This window comes from Neolamprologus brichardi, unplaced genomic scaffold, assembly GCF_056152115.1.
Source record: "Neolamprologus brichardi isolate AB-2024 unplaced genomic scaffold, ASM5615211v1 NODE_ptg000008l+_length_2720982_cov_1, whole genome shotgun sequence".
Taxonomy (NCBI): Eukaryota; Metazoa; Chordata; class Actinopteri; order Cichliformes; family Cichlidae; genus Neolamprologus; species Neolamprologus brichardi.
The window spans coordinates 804,733-829,820 of record NW_028270135.1 but is presented as its reverse complement, the minus strand read 5'-3'; the positions used below and the strand labels follow the sequence as shown (position 1 = coordinate 829,820).

General features: G+C 42.8%; 2 protein-coding genes across 3 annotated transcripts in view; both read left to right on the top strand.

Moving 5' to 3' along the window:
* taf2 (TAF2 RNA polymerase II, TATA box binding protein (TBP)-associated factor) overlaps positions 1-9,458 on the top strand; it is a 44,164-nt gene extending 34,706 nt beyond the window's left edge. The window contains exons 24-27 of the mRNA XM_087837140.1: positions 1,904-2,133; positions 5,200-5,364; positions 5,829-5,931; positions 8,210-9,458. Of these exons, the coding sequence (XP_087693266.1) occupies positions 1,904-2,133; positions 5,200-5,364; positions 5,829-5,931; positions 8,210-8,508 (797 nt within the window). The 3' untranslated portion in view covers positions 8,509-9,458. The remainder of the gene's footprint in view (positions 1-1,903; positions 2,134-5,199; positions 5,365-5,828; positions 5,932-8,209) is intronic.
* A 3,081-nt stretch (positions 9,459-12,539) lies between these two features.
* Positions 12,540-25,088, top strand: part of enpp2 (ectonucleotide pyrophosphatase/phosphodiesterase 2) — a 58,334-nt gene continuing 45,785 nt past the window's right edge. For both annotated transcript variants that reach the window (XM_087837131.1, XM_087837130.1), the window contains exons 1-2: positions 12,540-12,640; positions 13,325-13,430. In XM_087837131.1, coding sequence (XP_087693257.1) covers positions 12,623-12,640; positions 13,325-13,430 — 124 coding nt within the window. In that variant the 5' untranslated portion in view covers positions 12,540-12,622. The remainder of the gene's footprint in view (positions 12,641-13,324; positions 13,431-25,088) is intronic.

Sequence of the window (25,088 nt, the reverse complement as noted above, 5' to 3'; positions counted from 1 at the left end):
TAAACCATCAGTTTCAGTATGGATAAATCTTTCTGTTTATTATGAATGATTTATTTAAAACAAATATTCAGTATATTCAGTGTGAGAGGAAGTTAAGTAAAGAAAATATAGGATTTTCCAGTGGGATGACACAAATGTCATTCAATTCAATTCAATTTTATTTATATAGCGCCAAATCACAACAAAAGTCGCCTCAAGGCGCTTCATAGATGCAGAGAAAAACCCAACAATCATATGACCCCCTATGAGCAGCACTTTGGCGACAGTGGGAAGGAAAAACTCCCTTTTAACAGGAAGAAACCTCCAGCAGAACCAGGCTCAGGGAGGGGCGGGGCCATCTGCTGCGACCGGTTGGGGTGAGAGAAGGAAGACAGGATAAAATACAGAGAGGAAGCTGGAGATGATGCAAATCCTCAGCTTCGGGGTCTCCAAACATGCTGCTGTGCCTGATGATCAGAAGTTTGCCCAGAATCGTCTTTGCAAACTTGCTCTGTGCCACCACGTTGTCTTTAGAGACGAGAGGTTTTCTCGTGGCAACCCTTCCAAACATATTAGCACATTAGCACGTGGCCGCTCATTACCATCTTACTTCATGCTTCCATTGGATTGCATTAGACTTTGTGTAGCTAGCTGTCGTTCTGACTTTGCTGTGTAATTGTTGTTAGCTGCCAATCACAGCAGATGGCCCCGCCCCTCCCTGAGCCTGGTTCTGCTGAAGGTTTCTTCCTGTTAAAAGGGAGTTTTTCCTTCCCACTGTCGCCAAAGTGCTGCTCATAGGGGGTCACATGATTGTTGGGTTCTTCTCTGTATGTATTATTGTAGGGTCGACCTTACAGTATAAAACACCGTGAGGCGACTGTTGTTGTGACTGGGCGCTGTATAAATAACATTGTTTTTCTGTGTTTTAGTGCTAGCTGCCATCTTTTGATGTCTTCAGATGAAGCCAACTGCACAAATTTAACCCAAACAATATTGGCAACTGTGAGAGTTAAAAGCTCTTCATGGATGTGATTTCTGTAGGACCTTTGTTCGTTGTCAGCGGGTCATTCAACTAGTTATGGTCTACATCTTGGTGCAGCGCTTATATATAAACCCAAAGCTCTGCTTTCTATTGTGTCCTCAGTTTTCATTATTTCTTTCTCTTCCAGGGGGTCCTGTCTGTCAGCCAAAGCTTTAGTCTGCCAAACAAAATACACTCCATGTCAGAAGCCAATTACAAGTATATGTTCACAGTTTCATGTTCTTCTGGGCTTTTATTCCAACATGTTATTAAATTTATAGATTTACAAGTTGGAGGCATGGACATAAATATTAATGATCATTGTTTCCTGACGATGTCTGTTTGTCGTTCTGGTTAGCGTGAGCGGCTGCCAGTTTAAACCCGAGCTGCCCGGCGTGTGGTAACCTTAAATACCATGTTCTGATAGTGTGTTGGTCATTTTATAATCCTTTTTCTCCCTCGTGTGTTAAACCAGCACACTCACACAGGATGGTGTTTCACTGACTGAAGGTCAGGCAACACAAACTAAGAGGACTTTCTGCTGTTAGTCGTTTTTTCAGTCATCTTTTAAAACCACAGCCGGCCCCGGGCCTTTGGATTGCTGGCTTCAGCAAGATTTGGAGTTTGCTTCATGCCAAATCCAAACTACTCAAATGACTCACATAATGAGACATTCAGGCTTGCTGTCACTGAGAGCCTATTATCTGTATTTAGTAGTGTTGGGATTGTCAAATAAACCGTGTGGTCGAGCAGTATGCAGCTTAGGATTAAATGCGGGCATGTACTCGTTGAAAAAAGCTTAACATGCTTGTAGATTTCCAAACGCCTGCACTCGAAGCTGCTGTCTTAGAGAGTACTACAGCAGGCTCAGGAGATGATGTGATATATCCTCTTCTTTCTCAGGTACGTCCCATGACTGGCGGCTGCGCTGCGATGCTGTCAATCTCTACTACATGTTGTTTGGTCTGACTCGGCCCTCGTGCCTTCCGCTGCCAGAACTGGGCCTGGTGCTCAACCTGAAGGAGAAGAAAGCAGTGCTTAATCCCACCATCAAGCCTGAGCTGGGAGTCGGTGCTGTTATGGACACGCCTGCCAGCATAGGCATCCACGGTGTGGGCATGAGCTATGCAACAGTAAGTGTTGGGGAGTCACTTGATTGCCAGTGTTGTTGTTTTTAAAAGCAAAACTCCATCCGTCCACGCCGTCATGCTGCAAAAGGCGATGCAGACTCTGGACAGGTTGCTAGCCTATCATAGGGCTAACAGACAACCACAGTCAAGTCACCAGTTAGCCTAGCATCCATGTCTTTGGACTGTGGGTGGAAGCTGGAGTACCCGGAGAGAACCCACACAGGAACCAGAGAACACGCAAACTCCACACAGGAAGGCCTCGGCTGGCCAGTGGAGTCAAACCCAGGATTCTAGCTGCTACACAGCTACCAAGAAGCTAACAGGAAGTAAAAACCATCAAGTATTTCACCTCGAAAGCTGGATCCTCACTGACCACTTTATTATATCCAACCTGGTCGTCTGTGAACACAGAACATGTCACAGCTTGATAGCAGCAAAGGACACACTGGCTGCTGAGACTGGATTGTGTTTTTAGCCGAAATCCTCAGTATGACATGAAGGCTGGAGCCACCAGGGCGTCTCCACGAGCTGCTTTTAACCCCCACTCAGTGAGCACGCAGGAGGTTCTTGTTTGCCACTTTCAGGAATCTCAGGAAAAGTCGTTTACTGGTCCATATACGGCGTTTTCCAAATCATATTTAAAGACTTCGTTGCTGCTTATTCAGAGTTTGTTTATTATTGTTGGCAGGAGGCTGTGAAGTGCATCCATCAACTGACATGTTTCTATCAAGCATAATAACTGCAGTTTATAATCATCTCATCACCACAACGACATGAAACCGGTCACTTTTGGTCTGGTTGATAAAAGACGGCGATAAATAACTTCCCACTTCCACGTGTCTGACTGGCAGCTGTTGCTCAGCTCTCATACAGTTAGATTACTGACTGTAATCCTCTACAGCAGATCCCCGATGAACTGGAGAAATGTTGCTTGGTTTTGAGTTTCTGCTTCGACATTTAGATAGTAGGATCAGAAAACTGCTTTATAACCACGGTACAGGCACTTTCTTCTCCCTCAGTACCCGCTGAGCATCATTTAAACACCCAAGCGTGCTTGAGTATTGTTGCTGACCATGTCCAAATCCTTTATGCCCACACTGTCTTTATACTGTTTCCAGCAGGATAACACCCAGCGTGACAAACCTCGGGTCACTGCACACTGGTTTCTTAAGGATGAGAGTGAGTGAATATCCTGAAGCATGGCTCCCAAACAGACGACAAGGAGTTTATACCAAAGCCCAACCTGGAGAACTTCAGTTGAACTTGGAGTGGAGTAAATGTTGGTGGTTCTCCAGCAGCCATACGACGGTGTGATGAGTTATCGTGTCGGGTTTCACTCGTTTTTAACTCCAGCGGTGATGTCAGCAGCTAACTGCTCGGTGGTCGTTTCTTGTCCTTCAGTTGTTTTTGATTTACGTGTGCCACACTGAAACGCTCACACTGTGCACACGTAGAAGCTGCCTCATAAAGGCGGTATTATTTTTGGTTGGACCCTGTGTAATTATGGCTACTACAGGATAATGCTGCCAGCAGTATTTGGCTGTACGCCGTCATCACTGCGTCAGCCAGAATCACCAAACAGAACAGCGCTCTGCTTGTTTGTTCATGATCAAAATCTCTGCGGCGGCTGATTAAACCACTCCATTACACACTGCAGCGCACACTCAGAAGTCTGCAAGTTCTCAAAGATATGATGGAAATCATGTAAAGTGTTTCATGATTCTGTTTAACATGAAGTGCCCAGAATTTTAGCACTCGGTCCTCTTCACTGCCCTTAACCCCAGTTTTTCTACCTACACATTGGCCCACACCTTAAAATGACCGTTGGAAAAGCAAGTATGGCAAAACATGCACATGTTACTCAAAGGAGCTTGCAAAGAAAAGCGTCTGGACTTCTTTAAGTTCAGAGAGACCAAACAGCCACTTCACAAGCGCATGGCACAACACAGAAGAGCCACCTCCACAGGACAAGACTCAGCTGTCCATCTGCATCTTAAGGTCAAAGGTCACTCTTTCGAGGATGCCAATGTTCACATTTTGGACAGAGAGGACAGATGGTTTGAAAGAGGAGTGAAAGAAGCATCTAAATCCACTGTGAGCGACCATCTTTGAACAGAGGCGGTGGTTTACGACACCAACTCTCTGCCATCTATAATCCAGTTTTGAGATCCCTTCCCAGACGCCTTCACGCCCACTCACACCCTGGGACATCTGACCTCAGGAATTCGCATGATAAGGTGGGGCCAGGTTTCACAATGAACTCACCTGAAACTCTGGCTGATTGTGACCCACACCCAGTTCCACACCTTGGCTCAGGCGATTAGAGGATCATCAGGGGGTCCTTTTGTCCCTCTGTGGGGGGAAACTCCCACTAGGTTTAAATCTGGGACTCTCCACCATTTGACCTTAGAACTGAAGAAGCCTCTCGAATGAGAGGTGAAACGTCTTCAAGCAACTTAAAGAAGTCCAGACGCTTTTCTTTGCAGCTCCTTTGACCACGATGACCTGGATGACTGAGAACCTTCACAGACATGCACATGTTACATTTTAAGACAGTGTTAATCTTTTCAAATAAAAGCCTCACACTCTAAAGTGTGCTAAAGTGAACTGGAGGCACATTTCAAATACTCAACCTCTGCGTGCAAGCTAGCATCAGCCAAAGCCGTTAGCGTTAAAGCCCTGACGTGGTAGCATAGTAGGACTGCTTAGCTCCCACTCAGAGCTGCACTTGTTGTAGTCACGTACTGTTGGATGGACAGTGGCAGTGTTGAAAAACATGTGGACTCTAACAGTAATGTGAGCTAGGTATGTATGCACAGGCAGAGGCCCATAGATGCTTCAATCTAATCATAACTGCTCATTTTCAACCAAGTTTCAAGTCCTTGTGTAGCTGGATTTGCTATTTGTGATACTTGGTGAGCTGTTTTAGCCTAAATGTTTATAGCAATTATAACAGTTCTCTAATAAAGTGTTTAAAGTGTGTCTATTGCTGTAGCTACTTTACTGCACCGTCCTGCTGTCAGAGCTGGAGCTGCTGCTCACTCTGATTTCTTGCTTCGTGTCTGTCAGGTGGACGACGAGCCAGATCCTGTCTCACTGGGTGTGTGCGGCGTAGGCCAGCCCCCTCAGGGCCTGAAGAGGAAGGCTGACACCCCACTGGGATCTCCTCCAGAGCCAGGACAGGTGCTGCAGCAGCAGGATGATGATGGAAGGGGAGCACGCTACAAGATCAGAGTAAGATGCTAATGACACACTAAAGGAAAATTCACCAGCCACCCATATTTTTAAAACGCTAAACAGAAAAGAATAATCTGCACCAAACACCAACGTCTCTTGATGGTGACGGCAGGTGATAGTGGTGATGCAGGACATTTAAACAAGAAGCCATCACTACTGTTGCCGTAGTAACTTCAGATCCAGCTGGACAACTGCTGATGCTTCATACCTCTGTTAAGCTGTCCACCAAATCTGAACAACAAAACTGCTTAACAATGTCTCTGTTCACAGTGAAACTTTCTCACATGTCGAGTCTGTTAAACAAATGTTGGGCAGTTTATACTCGATGGGCTTCTACTGAAACCTGGAATGACATGTTGAGAAACGGCTCCTCGTTATAGAGGCTCACAAAAACATTATGATCATAAAAACTGCTTTCATGAATGATTCACTATCTCTGATTAAGTTCTGCTCTGTTGTAGTTCAACACTATGGAAGATGAAGACATTGACATGGAAACTGTTCATGACAGTCAGGCCTTCATTCACCATCACCTAAATCTGTTGGAGAGACCTTCTACACCTGGTAAACACACACACACACACACACACACACACACACACACACACACACAAGCCTGTTCAGCTATCTTAGTGAGGACCTTCATTGACATAATGGTTTCCCTAGCCCCTTACCCTAACCATTAAAAATGAATGCCTAACGCTGACACTAAAACCACATTTTGAGCCTCAAAGAGGCTTCAAACTTGTGAGGACCGGGTTGTGTGTCCTCACAAGTGACTGTTGGTTCTCACAAGTATAGTAGAATGCAGATTTCGTTCCTCACAAAGATAGCTAGACAGGAACACACACACACACCACTGTAGAGGACATTACATTCACGTCACATCCTACATCAAGCACTTGACAACAGTGGGAAGGAAAGCCAGGCTCAGTGAGGCGCACCAGTCCACCGAAGCTGGTCGGGGTGAGGGCGATTAATAATAACTAATGATTATAAATGCAGTGGCGTATAAACACAAAGTGAATAAGAGGCTAAGGCGCTTGGAAAGAGTGACTGGACTTCCTTAAATGTCTTGAAGACGTTTCCCCTCGCATCCACGAGCCTTCGTTATTTCTAAAACGGTGAAGAGTACCAGGTATTTCAACCCTTGTGGAGTTCCACTCAGAGCCATCGTTAGCAATATAAACTCAGCCACCTACAACTTTTTGCAAACCCCAGCCTAGCTTCACTTGTGGGCAACACACCCCATCACATCAAACCCTCCACTAACTTCTCCAACAAGGTCTGCAACGTTATGCTGCATCCAGATAAAAGCATGCCTGTGCCATGGGATCTCCAGTATCACCCATTGTAGCCAAGCTTCACAAGGAGGAAGTGGAAAGTGAAGCTCTGGGCTCTTCAAAGGGACAGAGCCTAACCACTGGTACAGCTACATGGATGATACCTGGGTCAAAATCCAAACCAGTAGAAGCCTTCACTGTGCAAGCTAAGCAACATGCAGTTAAAGAGTGCTCAGGCCTCTACACTGGAGGAACCAAACAGCTGCTCCATAAACACATGGCAGAACATAGAAGAGCCACCTCGACAGGACGTCTGGGGCATTATTAAACACACCCACTGATGGCTGAAGAACCTTAGTCTGAACCTAAAGGGGAGCTTGGGCCACTGGTTTGGGTTGAGTCCAGCCAGGGAATAGAAACCCGCAGAAACCTTTTTGGGTTTCTGTAGAAAGTAAACTTGCTCTGCAAATAAAGAAACTTGGAGTGAGTAACAAATGAGGTCAATATTTCCAGGTTCCCAGTCAGAATTTTAAACTGGTAACTCAACTCAGAGAGTTGAAGCAGCCACAGCAGCCTCGAGTTATCAAAGATGGCGGCAGTGAGCGTAAACAGCAGGAAAACTGTCAAAGCACTGTTGTGTATTTGGGGCTCTGCACACAGCACTGACTGCACGGTTTTCTTCTTCTTCTTCTTTTTTCCCGCCTGTCCTGTTTGGCTCTTTTGCATCAGAATTATTGTCTAAAGGCAAAGAAAGATGCCCAACGGATTTACTTTACCAAATGGACCATCCCAGCCTCGCCGTATTGGTCTATTTGATTCACCTTTTATTGTTTATTTTATCTTATTTTCACTTGCTACACACAATACAATACACAATACAATTTTATTTATATAGCACATTTAAAAACCCGAAGGCACACCAAAGTGCTTCACAGTAATATGGAGAGTCAACATAAGTCAATAACAGGGTACAAATCGGGCACAAGCACAGACAGGATAGAGGCACTAACAGACCAGGAGAGTTAGATAAATACAAAATTTGCTAAGAAGACAAAAACAGCAGTAAAATTAATAAAAATAATAAATTTAATAAAATCTAATAAGAGATTTAAAAGTTTAAAGAAAAGTTAAAAGAGCCACACGGGACAGACTTGACTGGGGGAAAGAAAGAGGGAAAGAAAAAGACAGGGGAAGAGGGACGGTGATAAAGGGCAAAAAACAACAAAACAAACAGACAAAAAATGCAAATATCACCTGGATCACCTGTTGAGAAAGAGAAAAGAGAAAACGAGCAAACAGAGGAGCAACATAATAAACAACATCATCGCGATGATCCATGTGAATATAACAGTAAACACTAAATATTGAATATTATTGTGCAGCATGTAAGATCGACAGCAGTTTCTTAGTGTAGTGGTTATGGTTTTGCTGTGTTGCTAGTGATGCATGAGTGGCTCTACCTGACGAAAGAAAGGTAACCAGCTCTCTGTGGCAATGAACAGATTATCCAGCAGGGCCTTTGACACCCCAGCTATAAATCTGACACTTTCTCGTTTCAGGTAAAGAGCCATCATCTGTCGAACAGGCTCTGCTGTCCATGCCTGCCACACCTGCGCCATCTTTCCCCAAAGAGACCACCTCCTCCTCCTCTAAGCACGGAGGCGACCACGGCCACCATCACCACCACCATCACCATGAGCATAAGAAGAAGAAGAAGAAGCATAAGCACAAACACAAGCACAAGCACAAACACGAGAGCAAGGACAAGGAGAAGGACAGAGACCGGGACAACTCGCACACCTACAGCAACAGCCCGGCCAGCGGCAGGTCGCTGCGCTCGCCGTCTCTGTCCGACTGAGCGTCCAGCTGCTGTTGGCGCCGGCTGGGTTAACTGCTTGCATGTGGCATGCAGCAGCACACTTGCCTCCGTTGCTTCCATGTCTGGACTCAGCATTGATTCCTCAGTAGTATTATGAGACAGGAACTGTAAGCCTCAGAGAGTCCTCGGCACAGACACCAGGGAAACTTCCACTGAGGCTGTGATGTCATCCAGGTAAACCCTCCCGAGACCTCCCCGTGTCCTTACACCACACACGTACACCACTTCCAGGCTGTGTGGGGCGTGCAACCACACACCTCTCTCCACAAACAGCCTCATCCCCACAGCTCAATCCCAGCATTCAGCGTCTGCTGAGGGGAGGAGTGTGTTGTGGGTTCTGCATGGACCGCGTGCAGAGACATTAAACTGATGGATTTCACTGCACTGTACCACTGAAACTCGAGTAGTGTGCGCGCGTGTGTTTTATACTTTGCTTCCTAATTACATATGTTTCTGTATCCACAGACGCTGTAACTGCATTAAGCAGCGTTCGTGGCCGGGTTTGCTCTGGCATCATGTCTTAGCTTTGATTAGGTGGTTTTAACCAATGAGAAGAACAGAAGTCATTCAGCATTTAGATAAACAGCTGAGCACCGGCCCTCTGTCACCAAAAAACGGTTTTTGTATCTTCTGGTTCACCTCACCATGCCGAAGTCCAACAATAAAAGAAAAAGATTGTGTCACTCTTCAAATGTTGCCGTTCTTTCCTCATTGTGTGCACGTGAATGTTTGTGGGAAGCCTCTTCAGCCTGTCAGGAGGTCGGAAATTCCCTTGATGGGATTGTTTTCATTGAGTTAATGACAGTTGTTCTGCCAAAACCTGTAACATGCAAATGGACTGCAGCACAATGTGGAGCGTACCAACGACAAGATGAACTTTTCATTTTGTATTCTGATATTTCAAGAACTGTTTTTATTAAAATAAATAGCTGATTGCTTGATTCTTTCTTTTTGCTGTATTTTTGTTTGACTCATGAGCCACACTCACAGCTGACGTCTGTGAATCCTGCAGGTATTTGTTCCACTGCTGATTTATAAGTTTGATCTGTAATTTTTTATTGTAGTTTTATTTGAATGGAGCCAGAATATCAGCCAAGCATCAAGAAAAAGACTTTTTTTGCATGTCACTGAGTGAAATAAGGATTTGATCCTCCACCACGCAGCCCCCAGGTCTGTGCGCCTGTGTTGCACACACATTACAAGCAATCACTTAGAGATATTCCCGATCTCAGCTTAATATGTGTATAAGGCAACAGTCCAGTCAGTTTCTGCCATCCCAACCTCCACCGTCGGTAAGACCAAAGAGCTGGAGGTCGGGATAAGACTGTAGACCTGCAGGAGGCTGAAATGAGCTACGATACCATCAGCAAAAAAGCTCGATGAGCAGGTGAGACGACTGACATAATAATGGAGCAGTTATTCAGAAATGGAAGAAATGTTAAGTGACCATCAATCGGCCTCGGTCTGGGGCTTTCTACAAGCTCTTGCCTCGTGGTGTGAGGACGATCATGAGAAATGTGGTGAATCAGACTATGGCTGTATCCCAATTCAGGGTCTGCAGCCTTAAAGGCCGCATTTTAAGGCCGATTACGTCACCGTGACGCAACGAAGGCTGTCCCAATTCGAAGGCTGCTCGAAATGCGGCCCTCAAATGCGTCCTTCATTTCCCTGAATTTTAAGGATGTGGCGGTGTAGACTTCGTGGCCCAACATATCCCAGAATGCATAGCGCGGCAGTGGGTGTGGATAATTTTGCCGAAAAAAAATAGCGGATGAGGGGCGCCGAAGAGTAAACTTTAAGTAAGTACTGAATATGATGTCACTTATTTATGTGCAAATGTTTAATAACAAAGAACATTAAAACATTACTGTTGGCCACATGTCGGCAAAGTCATGTGACATTAGTGACGTTTGTACTAACTTGGTTTTAAAGCCTTTACTTTAAAATATACGCCGTTCAATAGCTGAGCTTAATCAGAGAATGATCAAAGCTCATGTAGAAACAAACAAATGAACAAAAGATTTTCTCCTTCATTTCTGTCAAACAAATCTGTGTGAAACGTTTCCAGCTGTTAGTATCGTGGTTGCTAGGCAACCTGGGCAGCGCAACGGAGGCTAGACCGTCCCATTTCACAAGCCTCGCACCTCCGGCCTTAGCGGTCTTTAAGTACGCGGCCCTTGAGGATCGTTGAGGCTGCAGACCCTGAATTGGGATACAGCCTAACTACACCAGAGGAGCTTGTTAAGGAGGCAGGTGCGCAGGCTAATCTTAAGTTCGCCAGTGAACGTGTGTCACAGCTGCAGTCGTATGGTGTTGTGGAAAAAAAGGACCGAAATGCAGGGACTGACATAGATGTGAGGAGCTTTGATTTACATGAGGCGATAATACAGATAAAGATAATACAACGGAGGTGGCGAGGACAGAAACTAAGATAAACCTGAACTGGAAAAAACTAGTAAACCTAAAATCATAATATGCAGGGAGAGAGAGGGGTGGGCAGCAGAGCTACACCAGCTAACACACTATAAATATGCACAAGCTGAACCTGATTAGACACAAGAGAGACAGACCCTCAAAGTAAAACAGGACAATCACAAACTCAGGGACACGAACAGAGCACCAGGGGAGGACACAGGATACCAAAATCAGAATAAACTAGAACATAAAAGAATAATACTAAACACAAAACGCTGGGGCAAACGACCCAGGACCGTGACAATGTGATTCAGAGACGGGAGAAAGTGTTGTGGGAACATGAAACCAAAACAGACCTCGTTGGCATCATCGTGTTCAGAGGAACAGAAATGCACCACCTCCACAGTAAAGCATGGAGGTGGAAACATCACGCTTTGAGACTGTTTCTCTGTTAAGGACACAGGACAACTTCATGCTGCCCTGTAGGGGATAAGAGATGGGACTTGTGTATTGTAAAACCACGGTCCCTTAGCCAGAACACTGAAGATGGGCCTTGAATGGTTCTTCCAGCTTAGCAGTGATCTAGAAATATTTCCGAGTGGTCAAAGAAGAAGCACATTAAGGTCATGGAGCGGCTCCAGACTCTCCAGATCTCAGTCCTGCAGAAACTTGTAGAGGGATCTGAAGCTTTGAGTTCAAGTCATGTGCTCGCTCGAAGGGGCTCGTGTGTTGGGGGTTTTCTTTGTAGCACTGTGGGCTCTTTACATTACAACATAAAGCACCTTGAGGCAACTGTTGCTGTGATTTGGTGCTGTATAAATAAAACTGAATTGAATTGAAGTTGCCAAGAAACCTAAAGGATTAAGATTTTCTGTAAAGTGGAACAAAATCCCTCCTGAGATGTGTGCAAACCTGTGCTTGCCAATAAGAGTTGTTTGTGTTGTTAGTGTTGTTTTGCATGTCATTGAGTGAAATAATACTTATTTCACTCAATGACATGCAAATCAATTTTAACATAATGCACTTTTTCTGGATTTTTGGTTGACATTCTCTCTCCATTTAAAGGAAACTACTTTAAAATTTAGAGACTGTTCATTTCTTTGGAAGTGAGCAAAGATCTCTCTGTAAGCCGTCTACCTCACCATGTAAAGCAGCTTGAAGCGAGTGTTGACATAAATTAATTAATAAATGAACTTTTGGTTAAATTTAGGCTTCAGAGTATATTTTATTCGTTTCTAATTTCAAGTAAAAATCTTCAAACTGACCCAGCATCAGTTTCAGGGCCCGATCTTTAGTCAAGTTTCACTTTTACGGAAGCGGTTTGGCTACAGACAAGTGTCAGCAGCCAACAGACGGAGATTATTGATACACTATAAAAAATAAAAAAAATTAAATAAAATAAAAAATAAAAATAATTGTAGTGTTTCTTAAGCACCTTACTGTCCTGTGAGTAAATACTCTCAGTGGGAGCTAACCACAGCTCAGTGGCTCCTGTCTCAGCCCTCCTCCACAGCTGCACCAATCAGAATCCTGTCCGCTCCTTTCAGTCACCTCCCCCTCCCTCGCTGCTGTTCCTCTTCAACGGTCCTCCTCTCCGGTGGTCCTTCGGTGTGGAGAGTCAGCATCAGTCACTCACGGACCTACAGCGCGCTGCAACACCGAGGACGCACAGAGGAACATGTTGCTGCACAAACAGGTAAGATCCACGTGCACGAGTTTTAACTGCAGCTGACTTCCGAAAAATCCGCATGTTTTGTGCGTAAATCCCCGTGCAGCGCCGCGTTAGACCGCGTGTTTCTTGGTAGTTTGCGTTATTCTGCGTGGAACCTCTACACCCCCCTGTCCTCCCTGCTGACGAGCATTTGCAGAACAATTGTGGATTCTTCTGTCATTTCCGAAACGTCACAGATCTGTCAAACTATCAGGCGATTGTGATGCAGCTGAGGGGTGGTCTCTCCACACAGCACCCCCGCGGTGTTCGCAGGTCACGGGGGGAACCTGCAGTTTGTGTTACACCAGCTCAAATAAAGCTTTCATGCATCACAAACCTCTGAAGCTCGTTTATGAGCAGCCAGTGCAAACACGTCAGTCAATGGTGAAAACGGGGTTTGCAAATGAAAAGTGCTTCAAGTCAAATATGTGACATGTTGCTGTTCCTCTGCACTGTGTTTGCTCTCTGATGAATAATCATGACCCTTTCACTAAGCCCAGTGCTTCTCAAGCTCTCAGGCAGGGAGCACTGCAGGTGGAGTGTGAATGTGGGCTGCCGTGAATATCTGTAGCAGAAGAGTAACTCTAATCCCAGCTTGAGCACCACTGGAAGATGCAGCCTGTAGACTGTATGAATGCCCGCTCTGATGTCGGTACTTTGTGTCCTCAGCTTGTGTGGATCCTGTCAGTCCTGTGCGGGGCTGACATGTGTTGGGGTTTTGTGTATGATCGGCCCAAACGCTCAGGAGAAGACGGGACATCGGCCAGGACAGAGAGTGAGTACGCTGCTGTAACTAACACCGACCTCTGATGTCTGTACGGTCTTATAAAAATAATAACTCATGCATGTAGATATGAGTTTTGTGGTGTTTTATGATACTTAGTGGTTGGTGGTATCACAATGAAGTCATTTTGACAAACACAGAAAATTAGATTTTCATGTTTAATGGGGACCTATTCTGATACAGGTCCCACCTCCATATTTTATCCAAAATATTTATTATTGTAGTTCAAATTAATCTAGATTTATCTTCCTCAATTTACTCTCTTATGAAACAAGCTGCTTTAGCAAGAGTTGCCCCTCCCTTTAAGCCCACTTTGTCCTGGTTGGCCACTCCACGCACACAGAAGGTTTAAACATAAGGCTGTATAAAAAGATGGATGTAGCTACTGTTGACATGTCTGTGAAGTCTCGTCATGAAGCATTTTCACTGTTACTATCTTGGTATAAAAAAATCAGATGTGATGAGAAGGATGTGACTCCTCGTTGGCCGGTGAGCTCGTCAGTTTTAAAGCAGCGTGATCCAGATTTATGAAACAGACTTTATTCGTCATTCAGTGCAAACTGAAACCAGTGACCATAAACTCAGCAGTAAAGTGTTTACAGAGGTCAACTAAGAAAGCTGTCTTCCCACAAACCTCCATAGGACCACAAGCCTTTTTGCTATCATGGCTATCGCCATCTGGTGGCCTTCAGATAGAATGCAGGGTCAAGTCATTGATGTCCATTTTTAACTTTTTTGAAACGCACTCCGTACGTCTACTAATTTTTTGAAACAGAAGTCAAGTTGCAACAGCTGAGCTTTCATAACTGTGCTCTTCAAACATGATCACTGCTAACTTTAGCAGAAAAGACATGGCAGCTGCCAAAACTCGACTAATGGGAGAACTTTATGTGTGGTAGTACTTTATTACACATCGCATCATAACATTTTCTGCCACAATAATAAACAGAAAGTCAAAGACCAAATAGATCAACAAAGTTTTTATTTCTTCATCAAGTAAAAATGCCAAATGCGTAATTTCTTCTTCATTGCTGTAGTTGCTGCTTATTGAAGTGATTTTCTTTAAGATTGCTGAACGTGTTTTGATAAAACGGGCAATTTCAAGGCAGGTTGTGACATTTTTCTCACAGTTTGTCTTTTACAAGAAAGATTTCTTAATAGAAAAGTTTTCTGGTGTTCGGCAACTGAGAAGAACTGCAGTGTGTTACTTTGGAGCGTCAAGCTCATGTGAAACAACCCAGTTTTACTCAAGTCCAGCAGCACAAACACGAGAAACAGCATTAGACGCTTTCATTTAGCTGCCAGAGTGGCTCAGCACGGGCAATGTGAAGTGTGTTTTGGATATGCTTGAATATGTCTTGGCCACGTGTAGGGAGGACATACCTAACTTTATGCTCCACGTCCAAGACACAAGGTTGTTTTTTTTCTGTTTTGTTGAAACACTGTAAATCTGTGTGAGTCTCAGGTGCAATGAGTCGCCCAGCCATCGACAGGAGTGACATCTGTGTCTGCCGGTGCATATGAAATGGACGGACTGAGCGTGTGTTGGTGGTTGTTACAACGATCAGTGTGACCCTGTGAGGGAGGGAGTGTGTTTGTGCTGCTCTGCATTAAGTCAACATTAAACGAGCTTCAGAGCTCATTTTCAGTCCCAGATTCTCAAACACAGACTTCTGCTGCACTGCGCCGTAGACTGTCGCAGTCTGCGACGGCTCCAGCCGTTTCTGGGATTTCTGTGTGTGTATTGGCTGCATGTTGTGAAGAAATTAAAAATTGAATTTGTTCACTCTGTTCATGTGGATCTGGAAGGAACTGTGGCTCGTTTTGTGATCTCTATTTGCCTTTCCATTCTTCTAATTAACAGTTTTTCCATCACACTTCAGAATCTCTCATTCTGCAGAGCAGGGCGATATGGTCAAAAATATTTATTTGAAAATTTGCGATAACGATATAACTGACGATATAATTGACGCGAGACAAAACACAACTCTATCATCATCCATTTCTTTTCACTTAGACAAGCAGCTGTTTTTTATGTGCATTAAAGCTATATAAACATTTAACAGTGCAAATGCAAATTCCTGTCTGAAAGTTTAACCAAAAGGCATTTCCAGTAGAAATGGGCTGACACATCCTGAGCATAACCATGTATAATATCCACTGAAGATAAAAAGAGGAGCTTTGCAACATTAACCTGCTTTGTGCCAAATAAAAAAGTCAAATACGTATTTTTCGGACCATAATGAAATTTCCCACTCATGGGACTAATAAAGGTGTCTTATCTTATCTATAAGGTGCACGGGATTATAAGGCACATTAAGCGAAACAAAGCAGTCAGATAAATCAAACTTTATTCAACTCACACTTCTTGCTTCCTCCACTTCTGTACCATTGATTCATTAATGCTGTATTTTATCACAGCGGCTCTATAGAGATTGACAGACCACGTGACTTTCGCGCATTGCATGCCGGTAACTCGTGGCAAAACAATCCAAGTACCGCATCAAATGCAAGCATTTGCAGCACCGCAAAACGTTCATTCTCCGGTTCCAATACCTTCTTGCTTTTTCTTTGCCCCCCATAAAGTTATGTACAAAACGAAGGAGAACAATGCCGGTCCATACAAAGACAGACTTGATGAAAAGGCAAAGAAAAGATACGAGGAAAAAATCAAAGGAGTGAAAGGGTCAGACCCTTACGAGCACACAGAGGGACAAAATACGTTAGCGTGCTGCCCAACTTTCACCACGCTCATATTTATAATTATACGGTTCTTGGAGTGAGTGCATACACTCATGAAGTTCAGTAACTTCAGGTCACTGCAACAAGCCCAGGAACAGTTTACCGACGGATGGGTACAGGACCATGAAATGCACCGTGTAGAACGAAAGACCATCGTACGAACAAAGGTAATTTTACCAGTCTCACAAATCATCTTCATAAATACACATTCGTTAACCGTTTATTAATAGGACCTTTGAGCTCAACGGTAATTAATTAGTAGTGGAAATAATTTCTGGTTCGCATTACAGAAATGTAGCAGTGACAATAATACTGTATGCTGTAATCGTACTGGGCAATTAGTGATAGCATAGCGCCACAATTTCTGTTCAGCGCCAGACTTGCTTGTAACCTATATCACCAATTATGTTATGAAAAATGACTTATTAACTACAACAGAAGACTGACCTTTGTGGAAATGCTTGGAGCAGACTAACCTGTGAGCTGGATGTTCTGGGACGTTATATTTGGTCTTTGAATGGCTGCAATCCAGGCCATCCGTCGCCTCTTTTTACTTCAGAAACATGGCTCGAATAATTTCTCTTCAACGTCGTAATCCGATAAAAAAACGATCTCTTTACCCGTCGGCTTCCCGTGGCTGTCATGCGACCGGCTATTGCAGTTAATAATACAACAGCTTCTTGACAGTTTTTTGTGTTTCTTTTTATCGCTGTGTAACTGATTTCAATTGAAAGCCTGCGTGCGCTAGTACCTCTTGCCACGAGTTCCCAGAATTCTTTGCGGTTTTACCCTTGAATGACGTCACATTTTCAATCTCTATTCCCATGTTGTGGGATAGTGCAGTATATTAATGACTAACCTCGTATTGTGGATGGATTATCTCAGTGGTTCTCCTGACTGAAGTTTGGTCCGTTTACAGCATCCTGCCATGCGACTGTATTTGTCTCTAACCATCAGGAACCCTCACGTTAACTTTTATCGAGTGGAAAAGTGTTAGCGTTCATCCTCCAGCTTCACTGTTTATGCTATGCTAACATAGCTGTGTCGCTAGCGATCACGTAGCACATCATTATAAATCAGCTAGCCCAACTTCAGTAACGTTACAAACGTCACTGCTGTTTAGTTTCCTGTAGTGATGTGTCGGTCGCGAACGAAATGGCTGTTAGAGCCGGATCTCTGACGTGAACGACGTCAGCCGGCTCCTTATCGTGAGCTGTGGGTTGTTGGTTTTTTTTCCCTTTCTCTCACCCTCTCTCTCTCTTTTTCCCGCTTCACTCTGCACATGAGGCTTGTGCTTTGCGCTGGGCAGAGGGGGGAGGGGCGGTAGTTACACTCACAGTAGCACAGAGAGAGAAAGAGAGCCAGGGACAACAACATCACATTACAAAGGTATATAGTTGTGGATGATAAAGGATTCAGAAAGTTTATTCATGCAGGCCCATATGACAGAGAATATGTCTTCTTTTTGTTTTCATATTATAATTTATATTTAATTGTGTTGTGGTTTGCAGTGTTTTGTGTTGTTTCACTTTAAATTTGTTTAAAACGAAAAAGCTGAAAATTTATATAGTTAAAAGTTGAAATGTGAATAGTTTGTTTTTGTATTATATGATTTATTTATTACATTTTATGTGGAGTGAATAAATAACACTAGAGACAAAACACGTACGAACTCTGAAGCACGTACAAACTCCAAAACACGTACAAACTCCAAAACACGTAAAACCTCCAAAACACGTACGAACTCTGAAGCACGTACAAACTCCAAAACACGTAAAAACACGTAAAAACTCCAAAACACGTACGAACTCTGAAGCACGTACAAACTCCAAAACACGTACAAACTCCAAAACACGTAAAAACTCCAAAACACGTAAAAACTCCAAAACACGTACGAACTCTGAAGCACGTACAAACTCCAAAACACGTAAAAACTCCAAAACACGTACGAACTCTGAAGCACGTACAAACTCCAAAACACGTAAAAACACGTAAAAACTCCAAAACACGTACGAACTCTGAAGCACGTACAAACTCCAAAACACGTAAAAACACGTAAAAACTCCAAAATACGTACAAAACACAACAGAAGTGCTCCAGGATGCTAGGGCGCAGTGTTGAGCTTTTGTTACCTAGTGGCTGCACAAGCCAGCAATGTATATGAGTGCTTGTGCATAAATACACAAACAATACACATATGCTTTCATGCTTTCAATTGTGTAATTTAAGTGATCTAGGTAGCTCTGTTTTGGAAGTTCAGTTCATGCTAGAAATGTGTTTTGGAGTTTGTACGTGTACGTGCTTTGTCTCTAGGGGCCACCACATATATTTATATATAAACATATATAAATAAAACCACTTTTTTTACATTAGTAATTCCTTATGTGCATAATTTTATATTATTGTTAATAATAAATTAATTAAAGCAACAAAACAACCTGAAGAGCCGGTTCGGAGCCGAAAGAGCCGGCTCTTTTTAGTGAGCCAAAACAAAAGAGCCGGTTCTCTAAAAAGAGTCACTAGTTTTCTGTCTTCATTTATTTTGGAAGTGATAGCAGAGCTGTACGTTTGAATTTTTTCAGAAATCTCTCTCTGACCTATAATGCTTAGGTAACTAGCGAAACTAGCGAGCTAACTTCCGCTAACTTTCTGCTAGCTTCTAACTGTGTTAAGTGTAATAAATTCTGTTTTCATGGATGCCTGGATGTTAAACTTCATAGTTACACCTGGTAAAGCAGCAATGCTTTACAGTACAATACAGATTTACGAGTGCCTTAGTCCGACAAATACGGCAATAACGACGGCCTGCTTGCATGTTCTACAAAAAAAAAGTGCTTTGTTGTGTATCTGACGGACAAACACCAAACCAGTTCCACATCACTGAAGTGGCACCATTTTTACAAACTAATTCTGGTTCATCCGTTTCACTCAACGATCCGCTTGTCACTACCCGATCGGTACCCCGAATGCGTGAAAGGTGTCTACCTCCGGTCAAAGCGTTTTACGATAGTTACGGGTCAGAGTATCTGTTACGATGTTAAGAATAACAAGTATCTCTTAAAATGTTTCCAATAATGAAACATTTCCATATAATGCAGACAAAAACGAAAAATAAAAGGATAGTTACGGATCGGGACTCCCGATCCTTACTGCGCATGTACAAAGTCGCACCGTACAAATCGGGTCTACCCGATCCGTACCGCGCATGTGCAGGGGTTTTCTTCTTCTTCTGTTTCATTTAATGGCAGTTTACTCCCAGTTTACGAGGATACTGCCCCCTGCTGACCGAGTGAATGATCTGTATTATCTGTGAAGGTTCTCAGTCATCCAGGTCATCGTAGTCAAAGGAGCTTGCAAAGAAAAGCGTCTGGACTTCTTTAAGTTGCTTGAAGACGTTTCACCTCTCATCCCAGAAGCTTCTTCGGATGAGAGGTGAAACGTCTTCAAGCAACTTAAAGAAGTCCAGACGCTTTTCTTTGCAAGCTCCTTTGACAATGATCCGTATTGTAAACTGAATTAGCTTTATTAGAAATGGGTGTAAAATTTGATTTTGTGATAGTGGAGTGTGTTTATGATTGTCTGTGTGGAGAGGATTGATTGGAGTAGTTATGTTGATGTCCACTCCTCACTGTCAATTGTCAGTAAACACTTAATCTGGCTGATGAATTTTCACGTGACATATTACAAGTTTTTACACACTAGGCTATATTTTGATATGAAAGCTGAAAATGCACCATCATAATACAGCAGATATTTTCAATTTTTACTTCATATTCTAGGAATGTTTTTCTAATAATAAAATATAATATATTCTTGCACTAAAGACAATGTGGCTCATCACCTAAAATTGTTTTACTTTCTATTTTTGTGTTAGATTTTTTGGTCTGCCACTTTGTCTTGAATTAACTTTCTTCTTTGTAACCACGAAATTAACAATGTTGCAAAATTAATGTTTGAAAATATTTTAAAAAGGGTATTCTTAGGTTAACCATTTGTTTGAGATTTGACTACACTCATTTGTATATATCCATATAAAATTACACAGGACCACTTTATAATGTTCACAGGTTTACTGTAACAATACTGAACACAAACAACAGATTTCAAGAACATGAACAACAGATACAGGTAGAGAGGATGTGTTACAACCCAGATATATTTCATAAATGTAAATTATGGAACTAAATTAAACAACATTAAACAAAACACAGCTCAATATGACTTCTCGGCTGGTACGCAGTAACAAAGAACTCCACGAGGCCAGGCCACAGAGGGCAAAAGAAATTAAACAAACAATAAAAAGAAATCGGTGATAACCAAAAACACAAGAATTAGCAAAAACTGTCACAAATGAAAACAGGTATCAGAACACAAACCAACATGTGGGGGAACCACAAATGGGGAACCCTGTCACTAAAACCTGTGTGTGTATGCGAACAATGCAGCCACATTAGTTGTTCAGTTGCATGCAAATGTGGCTGCAGAAGCCTGGGCGCATCGCCTCCGAATAAAATGCCTGTAGTTGTCCTCTTTTACCTGTGCCAACATATCCTGTAATACAAAAATCAAACAGAGACAATAAAGGGCTCCAAGGTATGGTTTTCATCATGTCATGCACCAGTGAGATGTTCATTGTTTGTAATGACAGCAATATAAGATTATACAGTGTTGTATACCTCGGGGCAGTGTTTGTACTGATCTCCACATTGAAGGCAGATCTCAATTGTGAACATGTTAAAGTACTGTTCTCTGTACTTTTCCGAGAAGCTGCTCCATGTGCAGACGCCTGTGTAAAGCACAAGCAAAAAACAAAAACACAAAGATTTACATTCAGCCAGTGAAAAACATGTGACAACAGCAAAAAAAAAAAAGTACATATAATTTCATAATTTACTGAAGCCCTTACTGTGAAGCCACCTGAAGTGTGCCCGTCTAGACACAAGGTCTCTGAACATGGAGCACACCAGAGCCAGTGTGAAGGCTGTTTCGCCTTCGTGTAGAACAACCTCTTCCAATATGTCGATGAGGACACATGCTGGTAACTGTGAAACATGGGTCAGGCAACAATAATGAAAATACAAACGTACTGTTTTCATAACTATTACTTTATTCCACTACTGAATAATGCCTCTTTCTGCCCTGATGGTGCTGCCTGTGACTATAATTACTAATTCAGTTACATCAACAATTTAAATAAAAGGGAAAATAAAGAGATTACCTCCAGTATAGGGCACCTGTCAGCATCAGCCTTTAATGGAAAACATGATTATCACATTACATGGACATGAAGATTACCAACACTGTAATGAATAGTCTCAACAGTTCTGTGGTTATATTCTACAAATGGTTTTCTCATTGTTGTCCTCTCTCACCTGTCTGATTAGACTTGGTGAAGGCTTGGAGGAGGTCGTCTTTGGTACCTAAATTCAGGCTGGAGAGTTCCCAGGAGAAGGGATGCTTCTTCTGTCCAGAAGGCGAATCTCTGTCCAAGCCTTTAGAAAGCAATGCCAGTCAGAAGAGACTCTAGTTGTGTACTGCTGCTCTCTTCTGTGTGTTCAGTCACAGGGTTTATACGTGACTACATTAAGACACTTTCACAAACATTTGCTTGACCTGATGTGTTGCCTGAGCCAAAACTGCAATTAATACTAACTTTGAAAACTGTGATTATGATGGTGCCAGTTTGTCTATAAGCCATTCCCCTGAATGCAGAATCTCTCCATCAGCTGAATACACAACCACAGGCGAATTGCTGGCATGTCCTCTGTGAACGATAGTGGAGGTGCTGATGCAGAGAGCATACTGTAAAGTAAAAGAAACCTTTAACATGTTTAAATGTTATATTGAAGTAATGGCAGGAAAAGAAAAATTCTCACCATCAGCATAAAGATGCCGCAGCAATTTCCATTGAAGTGCTGGGGAAAGAATTGTAAAAAGAAAAATGTGTCCTTAAATGAAGAGAGCTGACATGCACCTGCTAGGTTTTTTTTAATTGAATTATTTTGTACCTGATGAGCTTTCAAACTTTCACATTGAAAACATACCTCAAGGTCTCTTCCTGTTTTCAGGATCCAGAGTCAATAAAGGCTGCTACTTTCCTGGCATTGTAGAGAATACACATAACACACAAATCAAATGTTTGCCATTAATAAATAAATTCATGAAGTGGGGATGCAACAATACGTTTTTCAAACCGAGTTTTTGCCGATACCAAGTACCAATGCTGATACTTCTACCACACAGAAAATGTAATGAATCGGACAGCAGGTTTTATTTTTTTTGTGCGTTTGTTACAAATAATAACGGTGAATAAGATTTTTTTATGTATATTAATAGAAATGACCCAAAAATTCTAAATTTGGATGAAAAATAAATATTGTGTCAATCTGTGAAACTTTTACAGATTTTTACATTTCAAGTATCTGTTCATGGTGTTGGTTAACAAAAGATATGGATACGAGTTCATTAGAACCGTATCAGCCCGGATACAAGTATTGGTGCATCCCTATCATGAAGTAGCCTAAGAACGAGGCTGCTTTTAGATGACCTAGCCAAAGAATACACTTGGCCATTGAACAAGGCCAGAACAATTTCTTCAGTGTCAACCTAAATATGGCTCAGTAGAGATCATCTCCAAAACCATCAGGGCGAAGTGAGTCCAGAAAGAGTATCTGTCTCTCAGCTACCAATATAGCCTGAAATAGACATGTTAGCATCATCCATGAGAAGACGACATGTCAGCCTCCATTATTTTCTATCAGATGAAAAAACACAGCGCGAGAAAGAGAAAGGACTCACACAGAGCAGATAATGGTCAGCTTCACCTGCCTGCCTGCTCCAAGCTGGAAAAAGCAGGATGTCCTTGGACCTAAAGTTTTCCTACAGGTACAAATTAGTAAAAATGCACACACAGCAGAAAAATCAACAACAAACATACCGGCAAGCAACGCAGCAGGTTGACTTGTGGATCCTTCCAGGTGGCCCCGACGTAGAGGTCAGCAATGTGAACATTTTTTCCCTAAAGGAAACACACACACACACAAAAACCCAAAATCAATACACAACAACCATTCATGGCTTTAACCAAAGAAAAATGTACCAGTACAACAGATTACATGTCTTTGTGCAGCTTCGCCCACAATCTTCAGACAAGCATTCCCAATCTGAAAGAAACTGCAAAAAGCAACAGAATACGGTTTCAGTCACTATTTTCTTTGCAGTGCATTAGCTAAAGTAACAAGATATACTTACAGTAGATTCCATGGATCGTTCCAAACCCAGGCTCCAAAAGTCTTCCCGAGTCAGGCAGATATCGTCTTCCTTCACTAGGAGTTCTCCTGGAGGTCGGTTTTGGTCCAAAACATATTCGAGCTAAATGAAAACAGCACATCATGTGAATTTGCTTCAAAATATTATAGAAAATAATAAAGAAACAGATTAAAGGGGAACTACAAAATAAGGCTGGGATGATTTCATGCTTCAGCAATTCTAAAACCGTCAACGACTTTGACTTATTAAGGTTTAACGTGACTGCACAGAAATGCGCCTCACCAGACTGAAGAGGGTCCAAGTCTTTCTGCCACTTTGCTCCTGGACTGACATACTGATGATCAATCTGCCATTCAGGAGTCCCATATGAGTGGTCCAGGACAAACTTCCTCTCAGTTGGTGGATCTGATAATATGCAAATATGTGGCATGACATACAAACTTTCATCCATTTTTAACATTAAATCTACATTTAATTGCACTACTTATCATGGGGCGATTGTGGCTCAAAGAGTTGGGTGTTTGTCTTGTAATCGGAAGGTTGCCGGTTCGAGCCCTGAGTCGGACAGTCTCGGTCGTTGTGTCCTTGGGCAAGACACTTCACCTACTGGTGATGGCCAGAGGGGCCGATGGTGCGGTATGGCAGCCTCGCCTCTGTCAGTCTGCCCCAGGGCAGCTGCCTCCACCAGTGTATGAATGTGAGAGTGAATGAATAGTGGAATTGTAAAGCGCTTTGAGGTTCTCGAAAAGAGCTATATAAATGCAATCCATCATTATTATTGCATGTCATACTCTTATTTTTTGATCTGTGGTAGTTCCTCAGCCTGGACACGTTTACCTTCTGGCAAGTTGCTCCCTTCACAACAGTGGCCACCCCCTTTGGCGTGATGCTGGCCACAGTGTACAGTCCTTGGTGTTGGCTCAATAATGCATCTCCAGTGCGTCGTCTTTTTGGATCACCTGACAAAAGAACATCATCACCTGCTTGAACAACACGCTGTCTTACCCGCTTCCTTTTCCGTGTTCCAAAGGTCTTCTTCTGGGTGTCCTGTTCCCTCTCAATGTTGCGAAGAACCTACAAAAAAATGACACAAAAATCCGAGTGAGAAAGTGTTGAATACACAATAAAAATGAGAATGTTATCAACCACATTTTCCCTTTTTTCCTAAACAAATCTCCTTTCCCTGTGTTGCGGATTCAAATATTGGGGATGGATACAGGAGGAAAACCCAAAATAACCACACTGGTCCGGCCGGGTCAAGTCAAACGATGATTTAATGAACACACGCGTGGGAGATGGACACCATACAGCAGACAGCATCAGATCTCAAAATGGTGGAGCCTTGATCAAACTCTTATAGCCTCTAGTGGCCCCCACCTAATCATAAAAGCCTAAACATTCACATTCTTTCTCACACAGCGCCTAAGCTACGACCTTGGCTCCCTGTTTATCTGCTCCTGATGAGATGGGGCAGTATGCTCTGTTCTCTTCTAATCAGACAAATAAGGCGATGACTTTCTGTGAACAGTATTTCTTATAACTCAGCAGTATAATGCATCTTAAAACAATATCATTCATTCACAATAAATCAACAGTCTAATGTAATGCAGATCAGTTTAACAAATGTAATAATTATCA